This window comes from Bubalus bubalis, chromosome 12 (genome assembly GCF_019923935.1).
Source record: "Bubalus bubalis isolate 160015118507 breed Murrah chromosome 12, NDDB_SH_1, whole genome shotgun sequence".
Taxonomy (NCBI): Eukaryota; Metazoa; Chordata; class Mammalia; order Artiodactyla; family Bovidae; genus Bubalus; species Bubalus bubalis.
In genome coordinates, this window is record NC_059168.1 from 3,020,340 (window position 1) to 3,034,320 (window position 13,981).

At 50.7% G+C, this 13,981-nt stretch overlaps 1 protein-coding gene across 2 annotated transcripts in view; it reads right to left on the bottom strand.

The window, feature by feature from the left end:
- Window positions 1-6,714: 6,714 nt before the first annotated feature.
- Window positions 6,715-13,981, bottom strand: part of TMEM131 (transmembrane protein 131) — a 180,110-nt gene continuing 172,843 nt past the window's right edge. The window contains exons 36-41 of one of the 2 annotated variants that reach the window (XM_044925606.2): window positions 11,623-11,743; window positions 10,844-10,965; window positions 10,646-10,742; window positions 9,807-9,904; window positions 9,070-9,230; window positions 6,715-7,757 (exon numbers count right to left, since the gene is read on the bottom strand). In XM_044925606.2, the coding sequence (XP_044781541.2) occupies window positions 7,473-7,757; window positions 9,070-9,230; window positions 9,807-9,904; window positions 10,646-10,742; window positions 10,844-10,965; window positions 11,623-11,743 (884 nt within the window). In that variant the 3' untranslated portion in view covers window positions 6,715-7,472. Of the gene's footprint in view, window positions 7,758-9,069; window positions 9,231-9,806; window positions 9,905-10,645; window positions 10,743-10,843; window positions 10,966-11,622; window positions 11,789-13,981 lie in introns of both variants that reach the window. The other variant, XM_025260667.3, reaches the window with a different exon arrangement.

Below are 13,981 nucleotides of genomic sequence, written 5' to 3' on the forward strand. Positions count from 1 at the left end.
AATATGCCTGAGCAAACATTTATGGACTTGTGTCTCACCCGTCCTTCCATTAATGCTTCACACCCCGAACTCTCAGACTAATGTAAGCCCCGGCCACAACACCCAGCTGAGGGTGTCATGGTGCCTAGGAGGTTACACTGTCAGGAGGGAGGCTTGCGTTGGAAACTCCAGCAGGAGCTCACTTGCAGGCTAGCTGGATATCACCTCCAAGGTCGGCAAGGCCTCTGTCTCACTCAGCACCCCAGTCCCAGCCAGAGACAAACAGACATTATAGATGTTAAAAGGGGCTTCATTAAGGGCACGCTGCCAGGCTGTCTCCAGCTCACCCCAGTCCATCCCTGGAACCCAAGCCTGCTCAGGTTTCTGGCAAGCAATTGAAATCAACTCGGGGACGTCCGAGGGAATACAGTAGTTCACACATTTCCTTCCTTTTCTTTAACAACAAGCCAATGACATGCTGAAGTATCGTCCATGGGCCATGCTGTGCTCCTTGTCCATGTACAGCCCCCTGATTCAGCAGTGAAGCAACCATGGAGTATATCTACTCTTTCCTGGATTCTTTGGCAGGAGAGTTTATTGCAAAATGTCGAACATGGTGCCGAATATTAGGCCCTTGCGAATTTTCTCACAGGCAGTTTTCAGTGTAGATGCGGGAGGACAGAATAGATGTCCTTGTGCATTATCCCTTAGAGATCCGCCTTTCTGTGTATCGGTGAAGGACAGAAAGCTCTGTGTATGTGCAAAGATGCAAAGATGTTGATAATTTGTGAGCATTATCTGTTACAGATACAGATCTCTGTGTCTATGGTAGTCTCCACCTTGTAATTGACCCCTGGCCCTTAAGTTTTTTCTTTTTGGGGGGACCCTTGTTTGAGTTTGAATTCTCAGGTTTTCTCTTTGGGCTGTAAATCTGTTCCTTTGTTTCTCTCTCTCTTCCCCAGAAAGGACGTCATATGCTGTTATCTTCCTGTGTCTGGCAGAGCTCCCTTAGTGCTGATCCTTCAAGGTCCATCCCTGTGGCACCAGGGGCATCATTTCCTAATTTCGGTGCCAGTCTCTAATGACTGGGTAACAATCCAGCATATAGATGTAGGGCATCTTGTTTAAGCTTTGATCTGTTTGTGAAGATTTGCTGTTTCTGTCTTGACTTTTGTAATAAGAGCAGCAGTGCATGTTGTGGCCCGACTCTTTGCAACCCCAAAGACTTGAGCACGCCAGGCCTCCCTGTCTTTCACTGTATCCTGGAGTTTGCTCAAACTCATGTCCATTGAGTCAGTGATGCTATCCAACCATCTCTTCCTCTGTCGTCTCCTTCTCCTCCTGTCCTCAGTCTTGCAGCATGCGGGATCTGAGTTCCTGACCAGAGATTGAACCCATGTCCCCTGCAATGGAACCATGGAGTCTTAACTATTGGACTGCCAGTGAAGTCCCTGAGGTGGCATCTTATTAATTCACAGGGAGCTAGCTTGGGCCCTGGAGGTGATCGATTTTATAAACTATGCTAATGGTGATCTTTACATTTTTTTTCTTAATTTAAAAAATAATTTATTTTTGGCTGCACTGGGTCAGTGTTAGTTTCTGTGGGCTTTCTCTAGTTGTGGAGAGCAGGGGCTACTCTTTCTTTGCAGTGCTTGGGCTTCTCACTGTGGTGCCTTCTCTTGTTGCGGAGCACAGGCTTAGTTGCTCTGTGGCATGCGGGATCTTCCCAGACCAGGGATTGAACCTGTGTCCCGTGCATTGGCAGGCAGATTCTTATCCACTGCATCACCAGCAAAGTCTTAGGGTAATCTTTTTACATTAAAATTTTTTTAAGGTTTCTGAGAGTTTATTATTTTTAAAATATCATTAGTTCTTTTTTTTTAGAGGATTGTAGACATAAAGACAGTTAAGTTTCTGGATTAAAGGCAAAACAGGGTTTCTAGTAACAGTACTAGAAAAAAGATGCTCTGTTATCAGAGAGGTAAGCAGGAATTTTCCAGGTTGGGAAACAAGCACTGTCTTGGGTTTCTTTTGCCTTAGTTAGGTCTGTGGTGCCTTCACAAGGAAAATTTCAATCTACGGTTGAAAATAAACACCAGTCATAATGCATTTGTAGTCCCTGGCAGGAGGCACGTGTTTGACATCCCCTTGGAGGTGTGTAAAGGACCTTCAAGCCTCTGGTTTTGCCCCTGGGCTCCTTTACACTTTGTCAGGATTGCTTTGTTTTGGGGGAGTTTAGTGTGGAGACATCCCTGGTAATACTTCTAACATTATCCTGTGAGTGATGGATGAATATTGTCAATCTATCTCTGCTCTTATGGGTTATATATCATGAAAAATTTTGTTCAACTCCATTGTAAATATTTTTGGTGCGTAAGTCAGCTATCCTAAGATATAATGTGCATCGTGACTTCTCCCATCTTTTTTCCTCATCTTTTCTGCTCTGACAGTTAGTATACAGCGTCCCTGCACTTCCCCAGCTTTTCTCGCCAGTGAGATGGGCGAATTCCCCTCTGGCGTGGTGGCCAGCCTGAGCCTCATCAGGGCCTTTGTGACTTTGACTGCTGCTGTTTTGTCACTAAGTCGTGTCTGACTCTTTCGTGGCCCCACGGACTAGGCACCGGGTTCCTCTGTCCGTGGGATTCTCCAGGCAAGAACACTGGAGTGGGGTGCCATTTCCTCCTCCAGGGCATCTTCCCAACCCAGGGATTGAACCTGAGTCTCCGCATTGCAGGAGGATTCTTTATACCACTGAGCCACCTAGGAGCCCTCTTTTACTGTCACTATAGGTATTTTCTTAAACAGCAGAAAAGCATCTAAAATGTTTTTGTCATTCAACTGTTGGCTTAAAAGAAAATGCACAACGTGAGAGTTGTGAGCTGTTTTATCTGCGGCAAAATGAGGACTTTAGCCTGGGAGACAGCAACTCAGACAACTCGGAGACGCTGCTCCGAAGAGGCAGGGCAGAAGGTCAGTACTTATGTGAGTCCGGTGAAGGGGAGTACATGCAATCAAGCACGTATTTTGCAAAAGGTTTCTACTCGTCTCATTAAGCGCTGCTAGTCACGAGGAGTAATTGTCACCATAAGGGATTTTAGTGCTTTTCTAGATATGGGGAGATACAAGAATTGGGCTCATAAAATCAGCTCCCGAAAATATCCAACTATCTGAAAGCCTGTCCTGCCAGTTTCCCCTTAGCACGGAGGCCTCATTTCTGCTCCCCAGCCTGAACTCCTGCAGGGGACGCTGAAGGTCAGCTGCAGCAGCATGTCATTTAATCTTTGCAGAGGTAGAAGGGAGATGGCAGGCAAGTACCGATCTGTAGCTGACACAAGCTTTATAGGCTTTGCCAAACTTAGAAGCTTCTCTGTGGGATGACCTGATGGAGCAGTGGTCGGGACTGAGCGCTTTCACTGCGGGGGTCCTGGTTTGATTCCTTGTTCAGGGACTTAAGACCGTGCAAGCCATTTGGTACAGGCAAAAAGAAAAAAAAAGCCTCTTTGTTTCTAAACCATTCAAATTTGGTGGACTGACACCCTCTCATCCCCACCCCATTTATTTAAATGGCTAGTACAAATATTTGCTTTTAGAGTTTTTTTTGCCAACTTGTCCAGGTATAGGCAAATATTTCAGTCATCAGAGTATGATTTAATTTCTTGGATAGGTCTATATTTTAAGAGTGAATTTAAGTCTGTGATAGCCTTTTCTTTTAGGAACAAATAAAATTAAGTCAGGGCTGTTCTAAGGACTCTAACAAAATTATATATTGTTTAGTTGCCAAGACGTGGCCAACTCGCTTGAGACCTCATGGACAGTAGCTTGCCAGTTTCCTCTGTCCGTGAGGTTCTCCAGGCAAGAATCCTGGAGTGGGTTGCCATTTCCTCCAGGAGATTTTCCTGACCCAGGGATTGAACCTGCATCTCCTGCATTGGTAGGTGGATTCTTTACCACTGTGCCACCTGGGAAGCCCAACAAAATTATTAAGTATATGGAAAAAAAAGTACTGAGTTAACAATTTGGTCTCTTCATTTGGTATACCTACCAAATCATCTCACATTAAAAAAAACCCAGATACTAATTTTACTCCTTTGGTACATTATTTACATAAGACAAATGTAAAAAGGATTAATACGCATTTATTTGTATGCATTTAAGTGTAGATACATACATAAATACTAGTGTAAGATATATAATACTAGTGCTTGAGGGTGGGATGATTTGAGAGAATAGTATTGAAACAGATACCTTACCTCTTCCCTGGTAGCTCAGCTGGTAAAGAATCCGCCTGCAATGCAGGAGACCTGGGTTTGATCCTTGGGTCAGGAAGATCCCCTGGAGGAGGGAACAGCTACCCACTCCAGTATTCTGGCCTGGAGAATTCCGTGGACAGAGGAGCCTGGCAGGCTACAGTCCATATGGTCGAAAAGAGTCGGACACGACTGCGTGACTTTCCCTTCCATATACATTACCACATGTAAAGTAGATGACCAGGGTGTGTTTGATGCATGAAGCAGGGTGCCCAAAGCCAGTGCTCTGGGGTGACTTAGAAGGATAGGGTGGGGAGGGAAGTGGAAGGGAGGTTCAGGATGTGGGGAGCACGTGTACATATGACCGATTCATGTTAATGTATGGCAGGGGCCGTCACAATGTTGTAATTATCCTCCAAATAAAGAAAGAAAAAAAAAGACTCTGCCTGCTAATGCAGATGTAAGGGATTCAGGCTCAATCCCTGGGTGGGGAATATCCTCTGGAGAGGGAAGGGCAACCCACTCCTGTATTCTTGCCTGGGAAAGCCCATGGACAGAGGAGCCTGGTGGGCTACAGTCCACGGGTCACAAAGAGCTAGGCACAACTGAGCATCTGAGCACACACAAACATAAATAGATGATTTAGTTTTTCTGTAGCTTTAAAATATTAACCTTTCAGTATTAGCACTGTATCACATTAAATTATTAAGATGAATTTTAAAAAAAATCACGACAATCACATCTTCCATTATCCTGGGCATATAACGTGAAGTCTCTGCATTATTGCACATGGTATCACTATCTACATTAATGTTGACTCATAATAGTAATCAACCTGGACTTTTTCCTTCAGAACGAAGACGTGCTTCTAGACAGAAGTATAAAAACTGCCAAGTTAATATTTTATGAGTACTTATTTCAATTACTCTACAATTTTGAGATGGCAAAAACATACTATCATCCAAAACCATCTGCATATTTTGTTCCCCACTGACATAAGGGCAAATTAAAATTCTTTCTATCAGTTTTTCAGAAACAACATTTAAAGACTAATTTCAGTCTAAGTTTTTATGGTTAATCTGGATATTTTGTTAACATACTGTTCAGGAATTGCAGTAATATATAAAAATTTATAACTAATATATTATTTATTGTTACATTTGAAGTGAAAGTGTTAGTCACTCAGTCGTGTCCAGCTTTTTGTGACCGCATGGACTGTAGCCCGCCAGGCTCCTCTGTCCAAGGAATTCTCCAGGCAAGAGTACTGGAGTGGGCTGACACTTCCTCCTCCAGGTGGGATCTTCCCAACCCAAGGCTTGCACTCATGCCTCCTGCATTTACAGGTGGATTCGTTACCATCTGAGCCGCCAGGGAAACCCATGTTAAAAACTTTTAAATTCAGCCTTGGCCTAGCACAGAGCAAGCTACTATGCAGCCTGGTTTTGCAGGTAACTGTCAGGCTGCATCTGGTCAAAGGCTTGGGTCTGGTTGATGAGTAGGTTGCCTCTCAAATACCTGCCCCAGATTATCTGAAAAACCCAGGTAACAGCAGACTGTGCTTTTCCCCTTTCCACATGTTTCTCAAGCCTGAGGATGAGGGTCCTACAGGGTCAAAGAAGGGAGTTTCAGGTGATTTCAGGTGATTCTTCCAAAGATCCAAGTTTAGCATCCCCGAGATACTGAGGTAAGGTTTGCCAACAAAACCTTTTTTTTCCTTTCTGTAAACTAGGGTTTGTGTGACTCTCAGTGGTTCAGTGGCTTTGTAACATCTTATGAGTTGCTGTGGTGTAGGAAGAACCCCAAGCCTTAACTGCGTCTTGATTTTGCCCTTGCACAGAAGCGCCTGCTAGGCAGACGCGGGTCCAGGGCCCAGGTCTTCCGTGAGCCTGGCACACCTGAGCCCTGAATGAACAGGAAGCTGGCATCAGAGTCTCAGACAGAGCACAGAAAAGGCCAGGCTCAGCGTCCCTCCGGACGACGCTTCAGCTCACCACGCTGACCTTCATGGGGAAGTCTGGATTTCTCTGTGCTGTGACTGACCCCACACAGAAGGTTCACGTTTAGCATCTCTGGTTACCCTAGCAGAGGCTGGGTTTACAGGCCAGGAAAAGGATGACAAGAGAAGTCTGCTGAAGCAGGCAGCACTTTCTGAGAGATTAAACCAAACTCATGTGTTACGGCCTGTGGAACCTGCCCGGTAACTGTGGTTTTTACAGGCACCACTTGGCGGAGCTATGGGAATATGAAAACTGGAAAAGGGTCGAACACTTCTTTTTAGATGTGTGAGCTTCCCCCCCCCCCGCCCCCCCCCCAAGGGCCTTTAGGGAATACTATGGAAATACTCAGAATTTAATTAGGCCACAGAGCTTCCAGCCATAGTAAGTCCAACTCCACAGAATAAGGCACTGATAGAATGACTTACTGTAGTGAGACAGCTCCAACATATGCATATTCTGTGTTTAAAAAAAAAAAGACACAACAAATTCAAGGCTTTTGAAAAAAGCATCATTTATTTCAAAGTACAACATAAAGTTGTATTTTTAAGAAATACACCTTCAATCTTGTATCTCAAGACTTGGCGATGTGCATTTCAGTTTATCTTGAAAATAAATTCAGGTATACAAATGTTACATACCTCAAGTACAAACAGCACAGAAAATGCATATGGTCTCAACCGAATGTTTTAACATTCATTCACTGTTCTTAAAGTTGACTTAACATTTCTGTAATCTGCTTTTAAACCGAGACAGCCTTATTTTAAAAAAATACTCTATTTTTCAGCACAAAGTCCTCATACATTTTTAAAATTAGATCTTGGCGTATAATATTGTGGAATTATTAAAAAACCAACCTTGGTAATTTAATAAAATTGTCACATGCCAGGACTTCTGAAATCGACTTGTCACCTTAGCTGTAATACCAATTGGTGTCACACAGATGGATAAGGCGGGAGGAAGACAGGTGGTGGACAGCTGATAACAGGTAAGGTTTTCAGATGTACAGGTCTTACTGGAGTTTGTGGCTGAGTCCAGACTTTTCTCTACAAGCACAACAGCAAATCTCGTATTATCATAATTGCAAGAAAGATCTGAAAGAAGCGAGTGGTGTAAGCCTGCCCTGCAGAGATGAGGAGGGAGAGGAGTGGGCAGCAACAGCGGGGAGAGCCTTCGCGGTGTCTCGGAAACGGGCACGTCACGGTCTAGACCAGGGGACACCACCGTTTTAGTTTTCTTTTTTTGCCTAATTTCAATTCTCGTGAGGGAAGTGCGAATTCGACCAGGGGTCTGAGCTCCTCCGTCCGATGGTGGGGCTCCATATCCGCCAGGGGTTGTAGGTCTGGCCCAGGTCGTCGGTGGGGCTGGTGGCGGAGGGCGCATGAGCTGCCGGGGTGCTCTCGGGGCCCATGAGGCTGATGCTCGGCAACGCGCTGGTGGGGCTGGTGAAGGGCAGGCTGCTGTGCAGGCTGCTGGACCAGATGGAGCTGCTGAACGGAGTGGACGACCACAGGCTGCTGGTGCTGCCAAGGATGGGCTGACGAGACAAAACAGACGACGCTGAGCATCAGAGGTGAAGGGGACAGATGGCAAAGTGGGGAAGGTAACACTAAAAACAGGCTAGAACACAGGTTCCTCTCACTGTCTACTTTAAAATGAATGTTTTATACACACAGCCACCTCAGCACCTGAGCAGATGGTTCTGAAATTCTAAAGGGGCGCCCACCACAGCCAGTGGGCTGAGTACAGCCCTCCTGTTCACGGGGGCCCTGCAAGGTCACGGGGCCATGAGCCGTCTTCCTCCTCCAGGGGATCTTCCCGACCCAGGGCTAGAACCCAAGTCTCCTGCATTGCAGGTGGATTCTTTTGCCCTCTGAGCCACCAGGGGAGACCGATCAATAATGGCCTGCTGCTGCTAAGTCGCTTCAGTTGTGTCTGACTCTGTGCGACCCCATACATGGCAGCCCACCAGGCCCCACCGTCCCTGGGATTCTCCAGGCAAGAACACTGGAGTGGGTTGCCATTTCCTTCTCCAATGCATGAAAGTGAAAAGTGAAAGTGAAGTCACCAAGTCGTGTCCGACTCTTAGAGACCCCATGGACTGCAGCCTACCAGGCTCCTCCATCCATGGGATTCTCCAGGCAAGAGTACTGGAGTGGGGTGCCATTGCCTTCTCTGAATAATGGCCTGCAAGGTCTCAAAGAGTTCTACCCCATTTTAAAAGAACGGTTAAGACGCTTGTAGAACTGAAGCCACAATGATTACGAGTGAAGACAAACTTCGGAACTGGTGAAGTTAAAGCATCTCCTGGTCAAACCTTGCACATCTGAGTCTTCCTGAGGATGAAGTGATCACAATGGGATCCTATTTTTCTGTCATGATTTTTGTCCAAGCTGAAACCAGGAGTCCTTTACTCTTTGTGGCGCATGACCTTTGCAGAACCATTTAGCCAAGAAATACACAGATGCACCTAGAAAAAGCCGGAGACACGGGCCTCCCAGGACCCAGTGTGTGCCACACTCAGGCACTGTCTGACCTGGAGGTGGCGGGATCCGAGAGGGGCCCCTAGTCACCCTGCGGTCTAACTTACAGGTTGGGAGAGGCTGAAATGAGAGACTTCAGAGATCGAGCCTCAGCGTCTCAGCCTTCCTCCTGTAACTTCTGGACCATCTCGGCTCTGAAGAGAACTGATGGTCACTTTGGCAGAAATGGAGACGCAGCAGTGGACAGGATGAGCGTGCCCACGCCTTCACACTGCTGGTACCCTCCACCTCTGTCAGCGGCACCCCAGGCGTAGCAGCAGCTGTGATGCTGCCTGAGCAGGCGGGCCGAGCAGGCCCAGGACTCACTGTGGCCGTGCGGGTAGGGGAGCCGGAACTGGCTGGCCAGGAAGGGCTGGGCTCTGTGGCCGGCGAGTCCCAGAGGTAGGAGGGGCCGCTGCTCAGCTCATTCCAGCTCCTCTGCGAGGCCTGATTGCACGATCGCGATAACCCGAGCTTGCTGAACACTTCTGGAAGAGAGGAAGCAAAGGCAAGTGTGCGCTGGATCCGGCCGTGCTCCCGGGGCAGGTTGGGCGTCCTCTCAGGGGTCTGCATCGCACCCACTCCAGCAGCCCCCACCATTCACGGTGGGGCGTGGGCGGCACCCCTGCCCATGACCTCAGAACCTCACCCACGCCTTTCACTGGACCGTCACGTGCAAACACCATCACAGCTAATGGGAATTCTAATTCTCAACAGCAAGAAAAATAAGGAGCTCCAGTGTAGCCAGGAGCCACCTCTCAGACACAGAACTTTCTTGAAGCTCTTAAGTCAGTTCTGCAGAACATAAGCCAGTGGGGATCCCCACTGCATGGAGCAGACCCACTGCACCTTCAGGCTGGGGTGTGGGGAGGGGCCCATCCAGGACAGGGCAGCAGAGACAGACCCACGTCCCGGGAGTCAGCCCCGTGCCCATGCCTACGGCTGCCTGACAGCGCTGGAGAGGGAAATGCATCTTTCAAACACGTCCCCCAGACGGCCACCACAGTCTCCTCCCTCCATCTGTCCATGGCTCGCTAGTCATGGTCCAGGGTTTAAACACTCACCACCAGTTAGGTTAAAAGAATTCCCAAAGGCTGAGAACGAGTTGAGGGGTGTGAAGTCAGGGCTGCTGGGGTTGCTCACGGGGCTCCACAGACCCGAGCTGAACATTAGGAGAGAAAAACGCAACACACAAGAACGTGACGGTCAATGGAGACAGACCCAGCGCTCACAGCTGCGCGCGTGGCAGGCCCTGCTCCAACGGGCGCACGCGTGTTACAGACAACAGGGAGACCTGGAGACTGCTCCGTGCCCGGAGGGCCCAGAGCTCAGGCCACTCTGCCACAGGCTGGGAGCCTGGCTCAGAGCAAGTGTTCTGTGCAGAAAAGAGGTATTTCTTCCTTATTTACCTTTCAGCAATGGAAGATTTATTAAACTGTTTCAAATCTAGGATTCGCTTTCTTGTTAGTATCAGGCAGGTGAAAACTGGGAGTCTACTTGAAGTTTTATTATTTTACTGTGGGAATTTTATCCAGACGAGTGAACCGAGGCAGCGTCTGCACGCCACCGGCCCCATGGCTGCTCTGGGTCACAGTGCGGCAGTGCGGAGACTGCCTGGAGCCTGCTCCCGGGCCCTCCCTATCTCAGTCTGCTTCCTCTGCTTCTCATGGTGAGGTCACAGCCTTTCCACACTGACCATGACAACGGAGAGGGACGACAAGAGACTTAGAAGGCGGTCACATGCCTGCCTCCTCCCCTGTCAGGGGGCCCAGGGGGGAGCAGAGACCCCCACCAAACATCTGCTTGTCATCTAGCGGCCTCAGAGCACACGCACAGCTGGAAGATGTGAACCCGGCCTGAGAAGCCGCTTGCCTCCAGCCCGACTGAGGCGGGCCGGCCATACCTGTCTGAGCCATCGCCGTCAGCAGGAGTGTGTGAGATGCCAAGGCTGCTCGAGAAATCTGTTTTGCTTGAAGAGACTTTGGCAAAGCCGTTCCCACCTGTAATAACGGGCTCCGAGTCAGCAGGAGGCAGTCGGGCCACAGGTATGTGCCCAGGCCCAAGGCCCAGTGGTGCCTGTCTCTGATGCCAAGCCACTCACCTGGGCTCTTGTCATACCCAGCCGCGACCGCAGCGAAGGTGGGGTTGCCATTCTTGCCCGGGAGGGAAGCAGCTTTTGCCAGTTTGTGTTTGCTCCCGCTTGGCTGCTTTGCTTTAGAGTCGCTGGAGGGAAGAACAAGGCGAGGGCCCCTCAGTCCCGCTGGCACTACCCCCGGCCCCGGCCGCCCCGGGGACTCGTGGCCCAGGCGCTGTGGCTCCAGCAGGGCTGGGGGTGGCCAGCCCGAGACTCTGCGGTCAGGTGGAAAGTCAGGGGTGTGGGGAGAAGGGAAGGAAAAGAGCCGGGGCAGCCCCTTCTAGAGAGAACAAGGAGCGGGCCGCCAGGCAGGAAGGGCCGACCACTGCTGCCGCGTCCCCGTGCCAGCCGCGGGTGAGGAGCCCCGGCCAGGAGGACGCAGGGCGGGGAGCAGCGCAGGCCCTCAGTCTGTGAGCGGCACCCCCGTCAAGGCCACGGTCACACTAACGGTCGGGCTCTGTGCCTCCCATGTGCTCGGCTCTTGCAGGCCCTGCCCTGTCACTGTGACCTTCACCCGCCACAGGCTCAGAGCAAATGACCCATACGCCTGTTTCCTCAACTCTCAGCACAGCTCGTGGGACTTCATTCAGGAAGGATGTGCTTTCTGGCTCCTGAACCAGACCCTGACTCTATGGGGCCGCCCTGAGGTAAGGGCTGGGGAGCGGGGCTGAGCCTGCACAGGGAGGGATGGCCCTACAGCCTCTGAGGGTCCCCCCGACCCAGCCCCAGCTCGGCCGCGAGCCCACCTGCCCGGGCTGCTGTGGACGATGCTGCTGTAGCTGCCCCGGGACGTGAACGGGCAGGGTGCGGCGGGTGGTGAGGGGGAGGCGGGCGGTGGCGAGGTCTGGCGTTGTTTCAGGAAGATGTCTGCGTTGAGGGTTTGCAGAGAGAGTTTATAAAGACTATCTGTAGCTGCAAATTAAAATTAAAAAGTCTCAATTGTGACATTTTGATTTTTAGTCTTAAAAAATAGTTGCTTTTGATATTCCAACATCAAAGGCAGTAACGCAAGTGCTTCTCCCAAGAAAAAGCCTACAGCTTTCACGTGTGCTGTTTCTCTGCCTTTCATGGAATCCCCCAACATGACCCAGCTCTGCAGGCCCTTCCTGGGGGGTGAGGCCCCTCCCTCCTCAGGCTGGCAGGAAGCTTTCCCCTGTCCTCAGGGACGGGCAGGTGCAGTCTCTGCCTGGACCTGGAAGACCCTGGACTACCACACAGGTCCCAACCTCACAGATGCGGGGCCGGGAGAGCACCCCAGCTCCCCCAGGGGGACCCTTGTGCTCCGTGGGCCTGCCTGGTCCCTGTTTTACAAGGATACTCTATTCCTGCTGCCCTTTAAAGCACAGCTATTTCAAAAATTTTAAACAGAAAATAAGTTAGATTCTGCATTCATTCAATGGAAACACATCACTTATCAGAAACAGGTACCACCCTGCACGTCCGTCACGTGTGCCCTGGTGTTGTGACACGAGGTGCGAGGAGAGGGCTTGGCCCCCACAAGCTCAGTCTCTGGGGGACCCTACTCGCCCAGTTACCCTGGCACGACCCCCCCGGCCGAGCATCCCGCTTGTTTCTTTGCCCAGCTCAGTGTGTTGCCCCCCTGGTCCCTCTGGCCGGCCTTTCGAGCCTCCAGAGCAAGGACGGGCTGCTCTGTTCCCTACCCACCCGGTAGGGCCTGTACCCCTCACCTTCAGAATCAAGCTGGCTCCGTGGGTGGTTCCCCTTCCCTCCAGCACTGCGTGCCTCTCCCAACAGGCAAGGGGCTGGGGCCCAGGTGAGCTCACGTGATCCTGGCTATGTCCAGGCCCCCCTCTCTTCAAAGCCAGAGTTAGTTTTCCCATCTTCAGCTGTGCACCTGCCCTAAAAGCTCTCCCCACACTTCCCCCATGGGGCTGGCCCCTATTGACCTGCCGTTTCCACCTGTCCCCTCTCACACTCGCTCGCTGGAAGAATCTCCCCTCCTCACTTGCCCGAATGTCTGCTGACCTGACACGCACACTGCCTCCCTGGAGAATACCCCCAGGCTTCGCTGGGCTTCACACAGTCCAGTGAAACCGGCTCCCTGGGAACACAGAGTTTACTCCCTATGCTGAAACGCAGCTTCCTCTGTGGGGAAACGGCCCCTGTCACAGGGTACAATCCGAGCACCAGCGTCCTGTTGAAACCTCGGAGGGGATCTAAGGGCCTGAAAGCAGCAGCCTGGACCCCGGGATGACCCAGAGACTCGTTCAACTCATTTCTTGAATGACCAGGGATTTCAGACTCTCTCCCTCATCTCAGGCGAGAAGAAAGTACTAAAAAGGCTCCAGAAAGTTTCATAGCAAATATGGGGCTGCAGGTTTTAACCCAGGGAGTGTCTCTCTCCAGGGCGTATTTACACAGGCTTGGGTTCAACGCCCACCTCACCCAAGTTCTTCGCCCTCATTCAACTCACTGGCCTCCAATCACCCTTCTTCTCTAAACCTCCGTGACCTCTAACCTGGTACTCACCCCGGATTTTCCCTTTGGCGCAAATGGGCCCAATGGAGTCACTCTGATATGGTGGCTGAGTGCAGACAAATCAGCCCTACAGGGCTGATCGTCAACACCCTGCCCCCTCGCCCTGGCTGTGCCAGTCTCTCCTCTTCCAGGTCCTATCTATCTAGAGCCTGAGGGCCCCCACCCTGTTCTGGGAGACAGTGCTCCTGCCATGACTTCCTGCAGGCCAGACCCGGGGAACAAGGTCAGGAAGCTGGTGAGAAAACTAACGCCTTCACACAGGCTGTCTTCGGAGATGTGGCAAACTGGGAACAAAGTGAATTCTTACAAAAGGGGCTGCGCTGTAAACATACAAGAAACTAACCAGGGGCCGGGATGCCGAGCCCTACTCCGGACGGTTCACTGCTCTACCTGAACTTCCCATGTCGTACAGAGGGAAGCAGGTGGTGAAGCAGCCCCTCAACTGTCTGACTGCTCTGCTATGAACACGTACTCTACGGCTGATCACACTTTAGGCCGCTTACCGATGTGTCTGCTGGCTGCTACACACCGGCTCCGGCACACAGACCCTGGGTCTCCTTTGTTGGCAAGACGCCCTGCAGTTTTCCCGCCCAGACCCGGATGCGC